This window comes from Cheilinus undulatus, unplaced genomic scaffold (genome assembly GCF_018320785.1).
Source record: "Cheilinus undulatus unplaced genomic scaffold, ASM1832078v1 Contig7, whole genome shotgun sequence".
NCBI lineage: Eukaryota > Metazoa > Chordata > Actinopteri > Labriformes > Labridae > Cheilinus > Cheilinus undulatus.
In genome coordinates, this window is record NW_024571694.1 from 94,665 (window position 1) to 116,520 (window position 21,856).

At 39.8% G+C, this 21,856-nt stretch overlaps 1 protein-coding gene across 1 annotated transcript; it reads left to right on the plus strand.

Annotated features, from left to right (window-relative positions):
- The first annotated feature begins 7,638 nt into the window (after positions 1-7,638).
- On the plus strand, positions 7,639-21,362 carry LOC121506672 (GTPase IMAP family member 8-like). The gene is made up of 3 exons (XM_041782511.1): positions 7,639-7,657; positions 8,180-8,260; positions 17,399-21,362. Exons 1-3 carry the CDS (start codon positions 7,639-7,641, stop codon positions 20,212-20,214), a joined length of 2,916 nt encoding a protein of 971 aa, XP_041638445.1. The 3' UTR covers positions 20,215-21,362.
- Positions 21,363-21,856: the final 494 nt, after the last annotated feature.

Consider the following 21,856-nt stretch of genomic DNA (forward strand, 5'->3'; position numbering starts at 1 on the left):
TCCACACTGAAGTCTAAAAAAACACTGCGGTCCTGCATGCAGATTCTAAGGTGACAAGTCTGTCTAGTCTCAGTCATACCACAGAAAATGTCAGAATAGTGAACTTTGTCTCACTGCTAACGTGACTGTGCTAATGTCAGCCTCCAGTATAAATCAATCAAATTATGTATTGAGCCACAGCTGATGCTTTTTTAAATTACAGTAGTGCCAATGCAGCAGGGACTTAAAAATAGCTTCCCAACTGTAACTCATCTTTTTGAGATCAGGTTTTCTTTCATGTTATTTAACGTCACATTAGCTGTTAGTGTTTAATGTCAAGTCCCTTATACGAAGTTAAATGTGTTTGAAAACCTCTTTTGCTGGTTCATTCAAGCAGATGACTAAAGAATGATAGACTGGCATTTTTTCCTTTCACTTAACATATTAGAGTTCCCAGTAACATGGCTTAAATATCCTGAAGCCATTTATGGTAATGTCATAGAGATGAGCAAAATAGCTGCTAAGTTGCTTAAATTTTAGGTACTTGACAGGTACTTCATGCAGACATTCATATCACTTTACTCCACTAGATTTAAGAGGTTAAGTACTGCTTTGTATAAAAGATATCTATTTAGATAAAATAGTCAATAGTTACTCCCTGATTCAGATTATTAATATGAAAGTCTATTTAAACATTCCTGCTGTATTATAATTAAGGTATCCCTCTTAAAAAGCTATATCTTAACAATCAGAAACATTCAAACAATGAAAACATTAATGCATCATGAGTAGCATCCCGGTTTATCAATATATTAATATGAAATCCTGTTTTGTTTTTATCACATTGAGTATATTTTGCTTGACATAAATAGTCCTCTTAGGGTCTGATGGATGCACCCGTTTGATATGAAACTTATCAAAAGTGATGATCTTTTACACATTTCCCCTAGGGGTGTAATGCTATGGAAAAATTTTGGTTCGGTACGTACCTTGGTTTTGAAGTCACGGTTCGGTACGTTTTTGGTGTGGTAAAGCAAGCAAATAACAGACTTTATTATTATTTTCAAATTGTATTAACCCTCTGGGACAGCTCAAATATTTGTTACACTTTGGACCTTTAGCACATAATATGCACTCATCATACTGTCGCTGTAAAAAATATTACACATTTATATTTTCTTCTACTTTCATGGAGCTCATTTTTTTCAGCTACATCTAACTTAAATATTTATATCAAAGATTCTTGAATCTTTAAAGATTTTAACCCTTTAAGTGCCAGGTTTTTGTCATGATGGCACCATGTTTTCATGTTGAAAAAACAGAAAATATTAATTATTTTCAATATACTACACATGCAAAGTACATTTTTCTTCGTTCTGGATTATTACAGCCTGGGATATGTCCATGACTAGCAGCAACGTTGATTTTCATGCATCATGATTTTTTGTGCAGTGACAAATACTCACACTTGGCACCTTTAGCACATAAAATGCACCATTGAATCCCATTCTAACTGTAATCTCCCTGCCATGAAAGCATAATAAATACATTTTATTATATCTGGGTGTCAGCCTGGCCTTTGACCTTGAACATCATTTTTTAGTACTCTCCTCCCACTGGCATCATTTTGACCATATTTGGCATATGGAGAAAAAACATGCTATTTCTACTAGAACTGTCCCATTTGACCCCCTCTCTCACCCCTGGGGTGTGTATGTGTGTGGGGGGGGTGAGTGGGTGTGGTAACTGTAAGCATGCACTGATCATTTCAGGGGTGAAAAAGGGGCATCTTCTAAAGGATGTGTTTCACGTGTCATTGAAGAGGTGAGTGAGTAAAAACATGGCCTCCTGCCTTTTCTGGACTCAAAACAAAAACAGTTGTTGGTGAGTATATGCACCTTGCTGCTTTCCTAACAGTGAGTGGAGATGAGACATACCACTTGCTAAAACTTGCTTGTTCTAAGCTGTCCACCAGGCTGTTTTCACAGCCAAAGATAAACATGCGGCTTGGCTGAGGAGTCATTTCATTAATGAGCAAAAAAGAAGAAAGACCAAAAATAAAGAGGCATTTCAGTGCAGAAGAGGCTTTATTGATGATCATGCAGCCTACATTTGACCATGAGATGCAGGACTCATCTGAAGAAGCCACAAGCTTTGAGGGGGAGTCAGACACGGATGCTCACCGGAGTCCTCTTGTGTTTGTGCCTCTGACTCTTTCTCTGACGGTGGAGCAGACACTGAGGCCCCGCCCACACAGAGACAAATTCAAGGGTAGACGTATTAGCCTTTACATCCACACAAAAATAGCATTTTAGGATGCCATAAACACTACTTTTGGAAACCGGGTCCCAGTGTGAAGAAATCTGTAAACACTTACCGATCTTTCTTGAAACAATTACATCATACAAAGCATAGCCAGCTAAGGACATGCGTGGGTCAAACCAAAACAACTATGGCAGGTCACAGGGTTGTGTTCATGCTCCCGAAGCTACTGAGTTTATTATGGCTTTCACAGCAAAATCTGGTGCTCCTTTACCACCACCAAGAACAGCATGCACCAGATGTTCTAAGGCAAGGGCAAGGCAAGGCAAGTTTATTTGTATAGCACATTTCACCAACAAGGCAATTCAAAGTGCTTCACACAGTTCATTAAAATACATTGACAAAGGGAAAAAGAAACACAGTGAAAACATTTTAAACGAAGCATGTAAAAGGTGATTAAAAACAAATAAGACCCACACAAGATAGACACATCCCTAGTGCCATTTGTCTGAACTTTATTTGTAAAACAGCAGATAAAATCCAAAAAAGATAAAACACACATAAAAAGTTAAAAAAAAAAAAATATATATATATATATATATAAACAGATTTTAAAGTAAAAGCTACAGTGCAGAGTTCGAGCAAAAATGGAAAATTTGAAAAGTAAAACTTTTTTTTTTTGTCAAAGGCAGCAGTGAACAGGTGAGTCTTCAACCTTGATTTAAAAGAATTCAAACTCTCAGCAGACCTGATGTTTTCTGGAGTTTGTTCCAGATATAAGGAGCATAGTAACTGAACGCTGATTCTCCATGTTTGGTTCTGACTTTAGGGACACAGAGCAGACCTGCACCAGACGACCTGAGCAGTCTGGATGGTTCACACTGGACTAGAAGGTCTCTGATGTATTTTGGGCCTAAGCCATTCAGTGCTTTATAAGCTAACAGGAGGATCTTAAAGTCTATTCTCTGAGAGACAGGGAGCCAGTGAAGAGACATCAGAACAGGAGTGATATGGTCCACCGTCTTGGTCTTAGTGAGGACTTGAGCAGCAGCGTTCTGGATCAGCTGCAGCTGTCTGATGGACTTTTTAGGCAGACCAGTAAAGACACTGTTACAGTGGTCAACTCGACTGAAGATAAATGCATGGACCAGTTTTTCAAGGTCCTGCTGTGACATTAGTCCTTTAATCCTAGAAATATTCTTGAGGTGATAATAAGCTGACTTTGTAATTGTTTTTATGTGGTTTTTGAAATTTAGGTCTGAATCCATGACAACACCCAGATTTCTGGCCTGGTCTGAGGTTTTTAACTGAAGTGACTGGAGCTGAATGCTGATTTTTAGAGATTCCTCCTTGGGTCCAAAAACCACTACCTCAGTTTTTTTTCTCTGTTTAACTGGAGAAGATTATGGCACATCCACTCAGTAATTTGTTCCATGCATTTACCCAGTGCTTGTATCGGGCCATGGTCACCTGGGGACATTGAAATGTAGAGCTGTGTGTCATCTGCATAGTTATGGTAGTTTATTTTGTTGTTTTCTATGATCTGAGCAAGTGGAAGCATGTAGATGTTAAACAGAAGAGGCCCCAGGATGGAGCCTTGAGGGACTCCGCATGTAATTTTGGTCTGCTCAGATTTAAAGTTACCTAATGACACAAAATAATCCCTGTCCTTTAAGTAGGATGCAAACCAATAAAGAACTGTGCCAGACAGTCCCACCCAATTTTCCAGTCGGTCAAGTAATATATTGTGGTCGACTGTGTCGAATGCAGCACTGAGATCCAATAACACTAAGACTGAAGTTCTGCCATAAGATGTTCTTGTGTTTGTGTAGAGCGCAAAAGATTTACACGCATGAAGATTCAGAAAAGGCCACACATCTCGAGCATCAGAGCATTTGAAGGCGTTGTGCAGAAACACATAAGTGTTTGTTTGTGATGTGAGCCAAACAAACTAGTGAAATATTATTGCTTTGTCCTCCATAACTTGGATTTTGAGATGTGTTGCCTATTTTTAAACTTTCTGAATGACTTTTGAGCTTAGGCTTGGCACTTCACTGATGGTTTACATTGATGAGAAGTGCAACTTTCCCCTCCAACTAAGTCTTTATATGCATGCTTCATTATCTTCTTCTCTCGTTTATTGTGCATTTCTGTGGCAACATTACAGCGCAACTTACAGGCTTGGTATAAATCTTAGAGCGTTTTCAGTCGTTTTCCATGTTTCCTGGACATGTCCTGAAACAATCCTGTGTTTACGTAAAACGTTTTTAAAACAAAACTGAAATCATTTTCATCTGTCTGTGGATAAGGCCTAAGGAACCTGCTTATTCTTACAGTGAGTGAACCGCTTAGAACGAGCAAGTTTGGTCTCCATCCCATGTTCATCTCCACTCACTGTTAGGAAAGCAGCCAGGTGCATATACTCACCAACAACTGTTTTTGTTTTGAGTCCAGAAAAGGCAGGAGGCCATGTTTTTACTCACTCACCTCTTCAATGACACATGAAAAACACATCCTTTAGAAGATGCCCCTTTTTCACCCCTGAAATGATCAGTGCATGCTTATAAATTCACACACACACCCTCTACACACACACATCTCAGCATGCACGCACCCACACACACACACACACACACACACACACACACACATACTCACACACATAAAAACTCTCCATAATATAACTGGCAAAAATACAAGAATGTTGTGCATGGGCCTAAAATGGGTAAATGGTTGAATCTGGTGGAATATGGTAAAAATGTACAATTTCAATAGATTTCTTCACGTTGAAATGCTGACATTATAGAATGCATGATTTTATACTGCAATGACAGTGAGATTAAAAAATGTGGTATTAATGGAAGTCAATGGGGGCATTTTTGCCTCGAAGATGTCAAGAGCGTATATCTGGCACTACATACAAAATACTAATGCGATCAAATCAAGTTTGTTGCTAATCTTTGACCCATCCAAGACTCTTATCATCCCCAAAGTTCCATCTTTCTACTTTTTATTATATGGAAAATAATTCACTTTTTTTTTTTTTTTTTTTTCAGTAAAAGATGAAACATTTCAAATAATCAAACTGGAATTAAAAGGTCTAAATTCTGAGAATTATTGAACATTTGGTAGTTTTGAGTAGTTCTGAAGCTTTTAAAGAGATTTATGAAAAAAAAGTAGAAAAAATATTGATGTATGGTGATTTAATGGCAGTTTTTCTGTACGTGTACGTTTTTGCCTCGAAGGTGTCCAGAGGGTAGTAAATTTGAGGAAGGCACAAGGGTTAAGAAACTTCTGTCATTATTGATGGTGTAAATTTCTTTATATGAGTAAAATCAAGCTAAATTTTTCTTTATTTACTTTACTTAGTTTCTCATTTATCTGTTACAGCCTCTTATCCATCTGTCTCTGTTTCTCACTGCCTCCATGAACCATATTAAAGTTTTAATGTTCCTGTCGTCTTTTATGTCCGTTCATTATCAATAAGCGGCAATGCAGAGATTCTAACATTAATTTGTTCTCCATAAACATATGATATCAAGGGATTATTAACCAACTAATATTTTAACATTGCGCACACCCATGGCTCACGCAGGTGACACAGAGACACACACAGCTGGGAGCGCACAATCAAACAACGCTGACGCTGATCCTCCATGGTCAGAGAGGAGCTTTAATGCAGGAGAGAAAAGTTTAGGTATTCTGAAACTTTTGCCCCAACAAACTGAAGCCTGAAGTCTACACTACCAACATGTTAGCGTGTTCAGAGTAGGTGTGTGCGTGAGCGTTGCGTTTGTGTGTCATTGTTATGCAGCATGAAAGAAGATGAGGAAGAGAGGAGAGCAACCACTGATACTGCGTAAAAGACGCATGAACCGTCAAACGGAAGGGGAGGAAAGGGGAAAAGAGTGACAGGGGGACAAGAGATCATGATGGAAAAATTAAAAACCAAAGATTGTGCACGAGTCCCAAATCACGAGTCCGAGTCGAGCCACTGATGTGTGCGACTTAAGTGTGACTCCAAGTCGCGGACTTGAGTCCACATCTCTGACACACGGAGACAAAATGGTTGGTGTATCAAGATTTGTTCTCTCTGGGACCCAGTTTCAAAAAGTGGTGGTCTTGGGCTCCCCAAAATGCCAGTTCCATGTGGATGAAACACTGATACAATAAAACACTCCAAAAGTCATCTCCATGTGGACACTTAAACACTGGGTTGACAGCAACCCTTCATGCCCATTGTGCTCAGGAACAGCAGCTCTGAAGCATATTTTGACAGTTTATAAGATCAGTTTGTCACATCAGGATCAGGATTTTTCCTGGTTCAAATGGAAGCAGTGGTACCATTCTGATCAGCTTACTCTGACCTTTCTTGGGAGAGAGATATGTACATCAGTGATCACCAACTGGTGGCCCAGGGTCCATATCAGTTTAATCACAAATGACTTTATGTTTTGTTTCACTAATCCATCTGCCAGCAGAGTCCTGCTTGAGTTTTTTTTCTAATCACTACTAGCATTAAACCCAGAGATAGACTACATGACAACCCCAGAAATGTTTGGCTAAAATATCTCAATCGCCCCTTGTGGCTGGCTGTGGTACAGGGACTGTTATAGGCTAAAACAATGTGAATAAAAATAATGTCTGAATTGAGCTGCTCAAATCATCCAGTGTAGTTGCCTGTGATTCAGCTTGTCAAGCCACAGACAGCTGGATTAAGAACTTTGCAAACAGTTAAATGTGAAAAGGGGAAATATCCTCATTTTGAGGGCTATTAAGGCCAGTTTCGTTAGATGAAGTCATGCTTTTAATTTTGGAGAGGATTACATCTATCTTTTTTCATCAATCATGATAACTACTGTCAGAGAAATTTCACAGTTTATATAAACACAAAAAATCTTTGCAAGATCAGTCTTGTTACAGCGTAGATATCCACTCAGAATAATTAATTTTTTCACAGACAAATTCAGCTCCTACTGCCTTTAAGTTCCCATGGATTTTCTCATAAAGAAAACTTAGACTACATAAATGTAAATGCCTTTTGGAAACAATGTAGCCATTATCTTTATTCTTAAAGTTTTAACATGGAAACTTCAGCCCATAGACTCTCCTGTCTCCTCCATCAGCTGCACATCTGCACAGCTGATGAAAGAGACAGGATTGAAGCTTCCATGTTAAGACTGAAAAAAAAAGTTGAAATCATTTCATGGTGATGCTACTGCCTCAACACACACAAAAACAACATCAACATCAAATTGTGGTTGATATGGTTTAAGTTAAGTTTTCCTAAATCATCAAACTTTTTCTGTCTTTACAGAGAGTTGATTGTTGGCTTTTCAAACCCTGCTGATCTTTTCCAGTTGAATAAAGCTCTGATGTTTCCAGGAGAGTAACAACATGGCGACTGCAGCAGAGGGTGAGTCCAGTCAGACTCTATTAGTCTGGGTAAAGTCCTTGTGTGATGATGTGAAGACATGTGTACAGGTGCATCTCAAAAAATGTAAAATCATTTAAAAGTTTATTTTTTCCTGTGATTTTTTTTTTTTTTTTTTAAGATTTATTTTTGGGCTTTTTCGTACCTTTATTAGAGAGAGGACAGTGGATGGAGCCGGAAACAGGGAAGAGAGAGGGAAGAGACATGCAGGAAATAGCGCCACGGGCCGGACCCAAACCCGGGCCACCTGCGCACACGGCGCGCGCCCCAACCACTCAACCACCGGCGCACCCCTTTTTCCTGTGATTTACTTAAAAAAGATAAACTTGTATAAATTCTAGATTCAAATACAAAGTGAAATATTCCTAGATTGTTTTTTTCATTATGATAATTACAGTTTACAGCTCACAAAAATCTCAAATCCACTATCTCTAAATGTAAGATTATTGTGAAAAAGTCCTATTTGCAAAGATTTCCTTAGCATGTGTTTTCTCACTGATTCAGTACACACAGCCACAATCATGGGACAGAATGCTGACCTGACTGTTGTTCAGAAGTCAGTTATTTGCACCCTCAACAAGGAGGGTAAGCCACAGAAGGTCACTGCTGGAAGGCCAGGCTGGTCTCAGAGGCTGTATCAGAGCAGATTCATGGAGAGTTGACTGAAGTGAGAAGTGTGGGATTAGCTCAGCCTTTAGAAGATTTTCAAACAAAGCAGATTCAAGAACTTAGGGGAGCTTCACAAGGAGTGGACTGAGACCGGAGTCAGAGGATCAAGAGCCACCAAGTGTCGTGTTTCTAATGTCCAGCCACTACTGAACGACAGACAGGGTTGTGTTCTACCTGGGCTAAGGAGAAAAAGAACTCCTGTTTCCCAGTGGTGCAAAGTTCTGTTTTCAGATGAAACTCTAATTTAAATTTCATTTAGAAATCCAGATCCCAGAGTCTGGGAAGGATCAGAGAGACACAGAATCCAAGGGGCTTGAAGTCTAGTGTTTCCAGTCTCCACAGTCAGTGATGGTTTGGAGTTTACTGGTCTTCATCAAGTCCAGAGTTAACTCTGTCAGCTGTCTACTAGAAGATTTTAAAGACCTTCATGCTTCTATCTGTTGAGAAGCTTTATGGAGATACTGATTTCCTTTTCACCTGCCCACAGTGAAGCCAGAGCTACTAGAAATTGGTTTACTGACCATGGTATCACTGTGTTTGATTGGCCAGCCAACTGGTCTGACCTGAACCCCACAGAGAATCTTTGGGGTGCAGTAAAGAGAAATATGAGAGACACCAGACTCAACAATCCAGACGAGCTGAAGGCTACCAGAGCAGCCTGGGCTTCATAACACCCCAGCAGTGCCACAGACTGATGGCCTCCAAGATATATATAGATATATATACAAGAGCAGAGATGCAGTAATTTGTGCAAAAGAAGCTCCAACCAAATACTGAATGCATCAATGAACAGAATTTTCCAGAAGGTCAACATTTCTGTATATTAAAACCTTTTGGACTGATGTGTAGTGATATTCTAAAATTTTGAGATGGTGGATTTTTTTGTGAGTTGTAATCATCAAGATCAACACAAAAAGTCTTGAAATATTTCTCTTTGTATGAGATGAATCTAGAATATGTGAAAGTTTCACTTCTTGAATTAAATCACAGCAAAAAAAGTAAACTTTTTCATGATATTCTATTTTTTGATGCATCTTTCTATGTACAGATACATATATTATCTTTTTCAAATAAAAATATGTAACATTTATAATCATAAGTTTGATTTCATTGGCATTAAAGACCACAATCACTCATGATTACATTAATCTGTTTTCCAATCATAGATGGCAGTTTTCCTATAAGGCGCACTAAGAGTCTTAACTGGCTGCCACCATCCAGTGAGTGAATCTTTTTTCTGTGATATGACAATCTGTTTTAACAGTATTTTGTCATTAATATCTGTAAGTAGAGGAGATAATAATAATAATAATAATAATAATGAATGAATGATGAAATGTTAACCAGTTTTAAGGATAACTACATTAAAATGCCTCCATGGTTATTTATACATTTTAAATTGTGATTATCATTTCACTGTTTATAATGACAGAACATATTTTACTGTTTATATAAACAAAACATGCACATCACTCTGTGCTGCTAATTTTGTGGTGTTTTTACATAAAACTTGCTCCATTGATTCAAGTGTGCCTTAACAAAAGTGATTTAATACTGATAACTGTGGTGACTTTGGTCACAAAAATCCTGATATGAAATTTTTATATTGCTACATCTATAGCATGAAGGTAACCAGACACTATTCATTTTAATGCAAGTTTTAATAATTTCAAATGTAAGTAAATCTTTGGCGTCTTTGTTTTTTCAACAGTGTCAGAGCTGAGGGTTGTTCTACTGGGGAACAGCTGGTCTGAGAGGAGTTCAGTGGGGAATTTCATCCTGGGAGAGAATGTGTTCAACACTCAGGAAGAACCAGATAGCTGTCTCAGAATCAGCAGGACAGTGAAGGGAAATGACGTAGTTCTTATCAACACCCCGGATCTGATGAAATGCAACAAATCTCAAACATGGGTGACAAGTTATGTAAAAAACTGTGTGAGACTCTGTGATCCTGGACCTCATGTGTTCCTGCTGGTTATACAATCTGAAGACTTCACTGAGGAACACAAAGACCGTCTCTGCAGAGTCCTTGACACTTTCAATGATCGATCATTTGATCATTCATTCTTATTAATATCAACACCAGGAGATGAGAGTTCAGGTTTAAAGAAAACATACAAGTCACTCCCTCCATTGGTAGACATAATCAAAAAGTGTAAAAACAGATACTTGGAGAGGGAAAACCTTGAACTTCCAGAGCTGTTGACACGTTTGGGTCAAATAGTAAAGGAGAACAATGGAGATCATGTCAGCTATGAAGCATTTGAGGAAACAACAGATACATTACCAAGACGTGTTCAGAGCTCCAACCAAAAGGAAACTCAGATTTCTCTCAAAGATAAAATTGAGGCTGCTGGTAAGTGCAGAAACAATCATGATAACAGTGAAACCTTGAGCAGACAAATCTTTCTTGACTTATAGAGTAAAGCTGAAAACTATTGTGGTCTTCTTTTCACAGGAATAATTAATCCACAAAATGTGGTCCTACGAGGAAAACCCCAGGGTCAGGGTGAGTAAAATTATCACAGTCTAAGTCATGTGCTGGTGAACCCAAAGACTTAGGCAGGGTGAAGGATGACCCTACTAGGAGTACAAACAGCAGGAATGGATGATGTTAAAATCCTCCAGAAGAGAACATTTGTGGATGAGAGAAGGTGACCTCCTGTAGGGGACTGCATACAGGTCAGATGGTAGGGATCAAAGCATTGTGATTATAGTAAAGAGTTCCAAATTGTGCTGGAATATTAGAAGTAGCAGAAGGAAGCCCTTTGATGGAGATGGTACCCAGCATAGGTAAGGACACTGGTTTACCAAAGGGCCTGCCCTTCAGATACCTTCAGAGATACTAAGAGCATCTCTCTGGGTTTTCTTTTGTATGTTTGAGTGAAAGAGTTTGCAAAATAATTTGAAACTTTCTAAGAGAATTATTACTTTTACCTGTGACTTGAAGATTGTTGAGTGTCGGTGTTAAGTGATTTAATTCAGTCATTTTTGGTTTCCTTTGCCACACAAGCCTGGTGACCTTTGCATTTAATTTCTGCATTTTCTCTGTCTCCCAAGTTGTTTTAGTTTGTTTTCAGCTGCTTGGAACCAATGGTGTAGTTTCTCCATTATATTAAAAACTTTTAGAACTTTTGGTTTATCACTTACAAACATAGTCCCCCAAACTCCCCCCATCCTGACAAAAGCAGCCAGGAAGGTACAATAACGATCAAATAGCCAAAAGTGAATGATTGAGTAGATTGGGTAGGTAATAGCAGAAGTTTGACTCAGACTTGAGTCTGAGGAGGAAGGGGGAGGAGCATCGTACAGCCAGACAGAGCCAGGCCTCAGCTACACCAGAACTGAACATGAACAATCTAACCCAAACAGACCATTGGCCATTAGAGAAGATGTGGGATGAGCTCCAGGAAAATCAGAGGGGTGGTAAACTAGATGTCCCCAAGGTAGAGTTGGGAAAGAACATCAAGATCCAGTAGAATATTGTAATTTTTGGTTGTGTGTGTAATCTTACCTTACCTTTTTTTTTTTTTTTTTTTTTTTAAATCATCATAGTTTCACTGTGTTCTGTGGTATCCCATGACACGTTCTTATGTTTTGGGCCAATTGTCTTTCTTTGAGAATCCATTCCAGTAATATTGTATTCCTTGAAATACCTTTGTTGGACTTAACTTGTTAAGTTGTTTAATGCAAACGAAAATGAAAATAAAAAATTTGATTGCAAAAAAAAAAAAAAAAAGATCCAGCAGAATAACAGAAGAGCACACCACTCAGCTCCTCAAAACATGATGCAGCCAACTCCACCATCCTTGGCAATTAATACCTCTATCTAGGCTGTAAGAGCTGGTGGAGGTCATCAAATGGTCAGTCAGCCCCTGGGCCTGATGGCAATGTCTATAAGCTGTGTAAGCAGGTACAAAAAGTTCTGTAGAAGCTCATGAAAACAGATTAAAGAGAACAACAAACCCCATCAGAGTGTCTGCAACCAATTGGTGTTTTCATCGCCAAAAACTGCAATACCATCAGCCTGCCCAGAAGTGATGCCTTGCTGAATGTTGACCAAATCCAGCATGCAAAGGGAGAGAATAGCCAGCATGTGATGTAGACCTTACAAGTGTGTATGGCTTAGTTCTACATATGCTGAAAGACTTCAAATTTTTCTGCCTTCCAGATTGTGTCAAAAGCATCAACTTCAGGAACTTTATTTAATAACTTTATTTCACCAGATGCATTTATATCACCATACATTAAGTAATCTGTTAATTGGCACTGTGGTAGGAAACAAGACAAGCCTGCAACAAATGGAACACAGAATGGGATGAGATGAGTCATGTCTCCTCATTTGCATCAGCCTTCAAAATATCAATCATTTCTCATGATGTGAAAAATGTTCGTTTATGCTCCTCTGCCAACCTGCTTCAGCATGTACATGTGATAGTAACAGGGAACTTCTACTTGTTATGCAAGTGGTTGTATACAGTGGCTGCTGGTTACAATGTCATTTGGCAGACACTTTTGTCCAAAGCAACTTATATCTGGGACCTGTCTTCCTGGCATTAAGGACCTTGCCTGAGGGCTCACACTGGACACTCATGCTCTGATTAACGTTTGAACCCCCAATATCCCATACCATAGTCAACAATGTAAACCACTGAGCTATCTAGCTGCCCTAGTGGACCAATTAGCATAAACTTGCCACATCAGCAGTTTTGTTAGAACTCAACAACATTTCTTTATTAAAAAGAAGCACAGATAGCAACACTGAAAGCTTGTCTTGACAGAAAAGGTGTTTTCCCTCCTCTGTTGACCTTCTTCGGCATAAGTATGTGATAGTTATGGGGAAAAGGGTTAGTTGTTGTGAGTGAGTATATAAAATGGTTGCTAGTGGAGTGATTAGCTCAGATTTAGCCACAGTGGCAGTTTTGTCAGAATTGGACTACGTGTGTTTTATGAAAACAAGGGCAGAGAGCAACACTGAAAGCTTTTTGTAGTGTCCCCCGACCGGCCTTGGGATCAATTTTATTCACAGAGAAGCTCCGATATTCACAATCTACGGCAGGGGTAGCCTGTCAGCTCAAGAGTTTTGCACGTGCACAGCGTCATTTGTTACTCTGGTTGGCCCGTCATGAATATGACAGACAGAATGTTCCTCCAATCACCTTTCGAGAATTTTCTGAAAAGTTCTGCCCTTCCAAAATGCAATCTATGGGAGCTGTCCCATATGATTGTGAAATATATTCAGTTGATCAAGGTAGCGTTTTCCTGCCGACAGGGCTTTATGTATTAAACTTTTGGGATCCTTCAATTGTCAACCCACAGCCAATAGGGACAGCACAATTACACCCCAAAAACCAATCACTGCCAGAACACACAATTTCTTAAGGCATTTCAACAGGCATCCCAAATAGTTGCAGTCAGCCATAGACTAGGTTTTAACCTAGTAGGCTTCGCAATAGTCACATAGGCAAAATGCCTTGTCATATTTTTTATCCACACTGGATGCTGTTTGATAATTAAAGGCAGTTAGCAAACGTTATTTTTAGCTGTTAGCATCTGTAGCAAACACAGGGTTAAAAAATGCTTTTCAGTGATGGGTTAAAGTAAGAGAATACATCATATCTGCGACAATATTTTGGTTTGTTTGGATGTAAAGCTCTATTAGTTAAGATCAACCTTACATCTCTTTGGTGCAACTGAACAATGACACAACTTAAGTTAGAACTTACCTAGTTTCAGCTTTACACCATAACTTAAGGCAGAACTTACACATAGCTGGTGCAACAGGCAGCAGGACTCTGTGCAGGCCAGTCAAGTTCATCCACACCAAACTCTCTCATCCATGTCTTTATGGACCTTGCTTTGTGCACTGGTGCACAGTCATGTTGGAACAGGAAGGGGCCATCCCCAAACTGTTCCCACAAAGTTGGGAGCATGGAATTGTCCAAAATCTCTTGGTATGCTGAAGCATTCAGAGTTCCTTTCACTAGAACTAAGGGGCCAAGCCCAGCTCCTGAAAAACAACCCATAATCCCCCCTCCACCAAACTTTACACTTGGCACAATGCAGCCAGACAAGTACTGTTCTCCTGGCAACCGCCAAACCCAGATTCTTCCATCAGATTGCCAGATGGAGAAGCGCGATTCGTCACTCCAGAGAATGCGTCTCCACTGCTCAAGAGTCCAGTGGTAGCGTGCTTTACACCACTGCAGCTGGCGCTTTGCATTGCACTGGGTGATGTATGGCTTGGATGCAGCTGCTTGGCCATGGAAACCCATTCCATGAAGCTCTCTACCACTGTTCTTGAGCTAATCTGAAGGCCACATGAAGTTTGGAGGTCTGTAGCCATTGACTCTGCAGAAAGTTGGCCACCTCTGCGCACTATGCGCCTCCATCATTTTATGTGGCCTTCCACTTCATTGCAGAGTTGCTGTTGTTCGCAGTCACTTCCACTTTGTTATAATACCACTGACAGTTGACTGTGGAATATTTAGGAGCCAGGAAATTTCACCACTGGACTTGTTGCACAGGTGGTATCCTATCACAGTACCACGCTGGAATTCACTGAGCTCCTGAGAGCGATGAAACCTTGCAAAGCAGATGGATTCGCCCGTTTCTGTGTTTCTCACTGACAAATCCATCTTGCAATGCTCCCATCTGAACTATTTGGACCCGGTTAGAAAGTGACAGAACCAATCAGGGACAAGGGGCAGCACTTTCGAGCGCGGCAGAGTCAGGATGTAAGCAAGCAGCGAGAAGAGAAGAGGCAGTTGTAGATATGGCAGAAGACTATTGCTTGGCCGTTAATGGCGTTAATCTGCTACGTTAACGTGAGACTCTTATCGCAGGATAAGAAAATTATCGCATGTTAATTTATTCACTAAAGGGGCTTACAGACACACCGCCGAGCACATGTAGTGGGCTACCAACATGCCTCCGGTCATTTCCAGTGGGAGGAGGGCAGAGGTTTGGGTCTGCTGTGAGCAGGCTTACGCTCCGCTGAACTGGACAACATCTGTTTTTAATGAAAGAGGGAATGCTTGGGTGTGTGATTACAACCAGTAGTCAATATTACATGTTGTTTGCACATAAGCACAAACCAGAGGTTGCGCTGTGACAGAGCACCACATCAGCTTTATGACATCATCGTAAAAGCTAAACTTCTTTAAACAGCGTGGCAGTTTGTTCACATTTTTCCTCAATAAAAGGCAGAAATCATCAGAATCCAGTCAATAAATGTTGTGCTGTGACTCACCTTACAGATGAACACAGGCTGGAGTCAGTGAGAGGAGGTGAAAAGCAAAAGAAGTCTCCTGTCACCTCAAAAACTGCTGTGTCTTTGCAGTGTGAGCCCATTTAATCCTCTGAGCTACACGTAGATGTGCAGATATGAAGAGCGAAATTGCTGGCATCTTAAAAGTGATTTTAATCATCCATGGATGCATGATGAACTTTTTGCCGGGTCAAAACAAAAAACAATCTTCCTCTTCTTTCGCCTCCTTTGCGGGGTTGTAAACTAGCTACATGCATACCGCCACCTGCTGTTTCAGACCGAGTAAATACGCAAGTGCATCAGGACACAGTTCAATATTGCTAGTGTGAAAGCAAGCCTGCGGGGGAAGGGGGAGGGTGAGGAATTGCGGCGCGGTGCGGTTCGAATCAACTGGGCCTAATGTGAAAGCACCCTAAAATCTCGCTGATCCATCCTGACGGAGAGCTTCATACAGCACACACTCATGCATCACAGCACTGAGACAAATTGGAGAGATGGAGAACAACTTTTTAATTCTGTCTCTGTTATGATCTGTGAGTAGGTTACAAACATATGCCTTTATCTGTTAGATTTTCATGACTGATATCATGGAAACTAGGGTGTTAAAATGAGGTTCAGAGAGGGAGAGAGAGGAGAGTTGGGTGGTGGTGAGCGAGCAAGAGAGAACAGGCGCGGATCTGAATCATCCTTCACCCATCTCTTTATTATATTTCCATGGTTGAAATCCACATGAAAAATTAGCAAACTTTGGTGTTTAAAGTGAGGGTTCAGTGGTGAGCAAGCGAGGTGTTCTCGAGCAGTCTGTGATGCATTTTCCTTAATATTTAGATAGGTCAAGCATTTTTTTAATGTCTTTGGCAAAATTCAAATTAGCATTTTAATCTAGATTAATCTAGAGTAACTACAGGATTGCAGTGAGATTAATCTAGATTTAAAAAATTAATCTATGCCCAGCATTACAGAAGAAATTAGAGTGGATGTTGCCAAAGCGCCAGTTTTATCAGAACATGATGACAATTCTTCATTAAAAGAAGAACAAAGAACAGAACTGAGTTGTTTTGTTTTCAAAAACGGCAAAAGTCGTGTACTGACATGTCTACAGTTGCCATAATTCATGTTATGCAGTTCTCTGTGGATTTTACTCCTTGGTATGGGCTACGTCACGTGTTTTGTTGCTCTGATTGGCCCATAAAGTTGTGACAGACAGAAAGTTCATCTGATCACCCTTCCAGTGTTTTTTTCAAAGCCTCTGCCCTTTCCCAAACGCTGTGCATGAGATGGCAGGTTAGAGTGACCCATTCTTTCACAAATGTTTGTCGAAACAGTCTGCATGCCTAGGTGCTTGATTTTATACACCTGCGGCCATGGAAGTGATTGGAACACCTGATTTTTATTATTTGGATGGGTGAATGAATACTTTTGGCAATATGGTGTATTTAACCTCCATTATTATTGCTAAAATTATTCAACTATCTTCAAATGCAGCATTAGCAGTTCAGTGCAGGCCTTTCAAAAATAATCAGATTTTTATGGAATATGTTCTTCAACTTTTTCAAAAATGTTCTGCATTATTTATACATACATTTTTTCAGCTTTTTAGAAACAGCATTAGCACTAAAGTGACAACTTATTCATCATGCAGCATTTACAGCTCAGTGTCTTCAAACATTGCATTCTGTAATTCATATTACAGTTTAACATTGTGATATGCAGAACAAGTACTGTGAAACAGCCATATGATAATGAATATTCTAAACACTGATCTATTTTTGTGTTGATTACAGCATCAACAATCAGGATTGTGCTACTGGGAAAAAGCAAGGCCAAACAGACAAAACTTGGTAACATCATCATCAGAGACCAAGTTGTTTATCAACAAAAACGTCAGACCAAACACTCAGAGGCCCACAGTGGGGACTGGAGAGGAAACCCAGTAACAGTCGTGAAAACTTCAGACGTGTTCAGTCTGTCTGTGGAGGCTGTGAGAAGAGAGGTGAAGAGCTGTGTGAGTCTTTGTCCTCCTGGACCAAATGTTCTGCTGCTGTTAGTGAAACCTTCTGATTTCACTGAAGAGAACAGACAAGCACTGAAGTTCATCCTGAGTTTGTTTGGTCAAGATGTTTTTAAACACTCAATGGTCATCATGACACACAGAGAGGATATACAGAGCCCTGTAAAGAAGCTGATTGAAAACTGTGGAGGAAGATGCATCTATATGCTTGAAGATAATCATGATCTTATGAAGAAGATTGAAAACATTGTATGTGAGAAGGAGGGAAACTTCCTCACCTTCACTGAAGAGTCCACAAGACCAAAGTCTGAACTCAACAAACCAGCTTTAAACCTGGTTCTGTGTGGGAGAGAGGGATCCGGAAAGACTTCAGCAGCAAAGGTCATTTTAGGTCAGACAGGTCTTAATCCAGTCTCCAGCTCATCAGAGTGTGTTAAATATCAGGGAGAGGTTTGTGGACGTTGGGTTTCCCTGGTGGAGCTTCCTGCCTTGTATGAAAAACCTCTGGAGGAAGCGATGGAGGAGTCACTCAGATCTGTCTCACTCTGTGATCCTGAAGGTGTCCACGCCTTCATCCTGGTCCTACCTGTGGGTCCACTCACTGATGAGGACAAGGGAGAGTTAGAGGCCATCCAGAACACATTTGGGTCTAAAGTCAATGATTTCACTATGATCCTGTTCATGTCAGAGTCAGATCCCAAAGATCCAGCTGTAGTTAACTTTGTAGAAAAAAGCAAGGAAATCACAGAAATCATTCAGAGCTTTGGAGGGAGATCTTTTGTTCTCAACATCAAGGACAACCAGCAGATCCCAGAGCTGTTGCAGATGCTGGAAAAGATGACGACTGGAGAATCCAGATGCTTCACCAAAGACACATTCACTCAGTCTCAGATGGAGAAAATTGTCCGACTTCAAACTGAGCTGCAGGATGTGAAACAGAGGAGGGTGAGGGAAGCTGATAATGACACCCAGAGCAGAGAATGTCTCAGGATAGTTCTGATTGGAAGGACTGGCAGTGGAAAAAGTGCGACAGGAAACAACATTTTGGGAAAAGATTGTTTTTACTCTGATTCCAGCTCAAAGTCTGTGACCAAGGCTTGTGAAAAAGCAACTGGAGAGATTGATGGTCAGCCTGTGGTTGTGGTTGACACCCCCGATTTGTTTGACACAGCTCTGTCTGATGAGGATGTTCAGCAGGAGCTTGGGAAATGCATCAGCATGCTGGCTCCTGGACCTCATGTGTTCCTGCTAGTGCTGCAGATCGGCCGCTTCACTAAGGAGGAAAAAGACTCAGTGGAACTGATCCAAAAATATTTTGGAAAGCATGCAGCAGATTTCATCCTTGTTGTATTCACCAGAGGTGATGATCTCCGTCAGTCAACTGAGAGTTACTTAGAGGACTCTGATGACGTATTGAAAAAACTGATCCACGACTGTGGAGGAAGATACCAGGTCTTCAATAACAAGAACCAGACAGACCGCACACAAGTCAGAGAGTTACTGACTAAAGCAAACAAAATGCTTGAAGACAATGGCGGCAGCTTCTACACATCTGATATGTTCCAAGAGGCTGAGGCGGCGATAGAGGAAGAAGTGGAGAGGATCCTGGAAGAAAAAGAAGAAGAAATGCAGAGACAGAAAGAGGAGCTTCAGAGAAAACATGAAGAAGAAATGGAAGAAATGAAGAAAAGAATGGAGAAACAGAGGAAAGAAAGTGAACAGCAGAGAGAGAAACAACTCAGAGAAATGGAGGGAAAAATCAACAAGGAGCGAGAAAAGAGGAAGAAAGAGCAGGAAAAGAGAGAAGAGGAGGACAGGAAGAGAAAAAGGCAGGATGAACTTAAACAGAAAGAGTGGGAGGACAAACTTGAAAACCTGGAGAGAAAAATAAAGTTAGAATCAGAGGAAAAAGAAACCATTGATAAAAAGTGGGAACAGAGCAGAAAAGAGCTGAGAAAACAGCAAGAGGACTGGGAGAGGGAAAGAACTGAATGGTGGAGACAGAGAAGGCTTGAAAATGAGAAAATACGACATGAAGAACAGTTAAAAATTAAAAAGCTTCAAGAGGAGTATGATCAGGAAAGAGAAAAAGTTGAGAAAAAGAGAAGAGAGGACGACCAAAGACGAAGAGAACAGGAGGAGAAGGAGAGAAGAGAACTAGAGGAAAACTATAAGAAAAAAATGGAGGACATGAAGAAGAGGAATGAAGAGGAGGCCAGAAAACAAGCTGAAGAATTCAATGAGTTCAGAAAAAATTACGACAAAGACTATAATGAACTAGAAGAGAAACGCATGAAGGAAATGCGTAAATTGAAGAAAAAGCATGAGAGACAACTGTATGAGGAAGAGAGGAGACATAAGAAACAGTACAGGCTGTTACAAGAAGAAAGAGAGGATCTGAGGAAAAAGCATGAGCAAGAAATGAAAGAAAAGGAGGATCTGAAGCAAAAGCATGAGCAAGATATAAAAGAAAAGGAGGACCTGAGGAAAAAGCTGTGGAGGTATCATGTTTTGCATATAAGTATATTACTAATATACTCACTTATTTATATATATACTACTACAGAGCTGTCCTTGGGTAACCTCTGATCAAGTTAGGTTTTGTTAGGTTTTGAGAAAGGATGTTGTGGATGTCCAAAGAGGGCAGTGTTTACTGACCAGTATGAGTGTTTAGTGTGATAAGTGGGGCCAAAACAATATCTGGACTCCTAACTGTTCAGTTTCAGGAGACTACGATGGAATAACAGGAAATGTTTTGTAAGAGACAAGCTGAAGAAAAAGCATGATGAAGGACTTAAAGAAAAAGAGGATCTGAAGAAAAAGCGTGAGCAAGAAATAAATGAACTTAGAAAAAATACCAAAAAATGTATCATCCTCTGATCTCTTCAACTCTTGATCATTTAAAGACAGAAGAAGATGTTTCTTAATGATTTAATGATAATAGTCATATAGGATGTTAAGATGCTTAAAGTGTTGAATGAGGCCACAAAATGACTTTGACATCGATAAAAACAGTGTCTCTGTCCTTGCAAATACATTTTCCTCCAAACATTCATGGGAGACAAAGTTACAACAACTAAGCTAATCTTCAGTTATGTGACTGATGTGGAAGCCTGGAGGGCAAAAAGAGTTGAGGAAAGTGGCAGCTTTCATTGAATTCTCCATGAAGCTGCTGAAGGGCTTTTTAAAAAATTCTATCTCTTCAAAACAACATGTTTACACTTAATGTCAACATTAGAAAAGAAGATATTAAGATAAACTATTTTTGGACACTTGTGACCCTCATACAGCACCCTGGACATTAATGCTATTGCTATAAACAGTAATGCACCCACCAGACCTTCACAACAGTGAAGTTTTTACTAATATTTAGTGGAGAATCCTTTCTCTAACACTGTTAACAGGATGAAAACCTACAAAAGTAAAGACTGCTTTTTGTATTTTCAGTGTTGCTGGGTTGCAATACTGCAGTTTGGGAAGTGAAGAGCAAATAATTCATAATCATTAAAAAAATAATGTTTATTAACTGGCATTGATAGTTATTGTTGGTTGAAAACCATTTTAGGATCTTGTTGGCTATGAGGTTGTCAAACTATTTGAATGTTTTTTTGTTTGTTTGTTTGCAGCAAAGTATTTCTAAACACTTTTAAATCAGTATCATTAGTTTAATATTTTCTGTTTGCATGTTTGAATATTCAGTGATCAAACCAAAACATACTATTGGGCTTGTTGCCACAAGAGGATGCTTTTGTATATGAACTGTCTTGTTCCTGCCCAGAAGTGACCACTCCATCTCAGATCAGTTTGAGTGAACATCATCCACAAGGTTGTCATCCCTGTTATTATTGTATCAGTATGTGATTTTATGTTGATCATTGTTTTAATCTCAATTTGGTATTTTTAATCATTGTTTTTATTTTTCAGTTTTCCTAAATAAATGTTTAGAAAGGACAGCGTTTCTCCTGAGTCCTGACTGACAGCTAACACACTGGCAGTGACACTGGAGTTCAGTGTTCACCAACTCTGATTTGTGGTAACACCACAAGTGTTTACACTGTTCTATAAAGACAAGGGGAGGAAGCATTAAAACTTCCACAATGAGTGTAGCAGGTCGCTAACAGCTAGCCACATTTGGTTTGTTTACTCTGAAGGTGTTTGACTGTTAGATTTGAAGTGTTAAGAGTGGAGACTGGTGGTTGAATGATTCTGTTAGTGCAGTGGTTCCCATACT

Excerpts from the sequence above, each read along its gene's own strand:
- LOC121506672 (XM_041782511.1), top strand. Across the intron at positions 8,261-17,398 it reads TTGCACCCTCAACAAGGAGG|CATCAACAATCAGGATTGTG; the intron begins GTAAGCCACAGA and ends TGTTGATTACAG.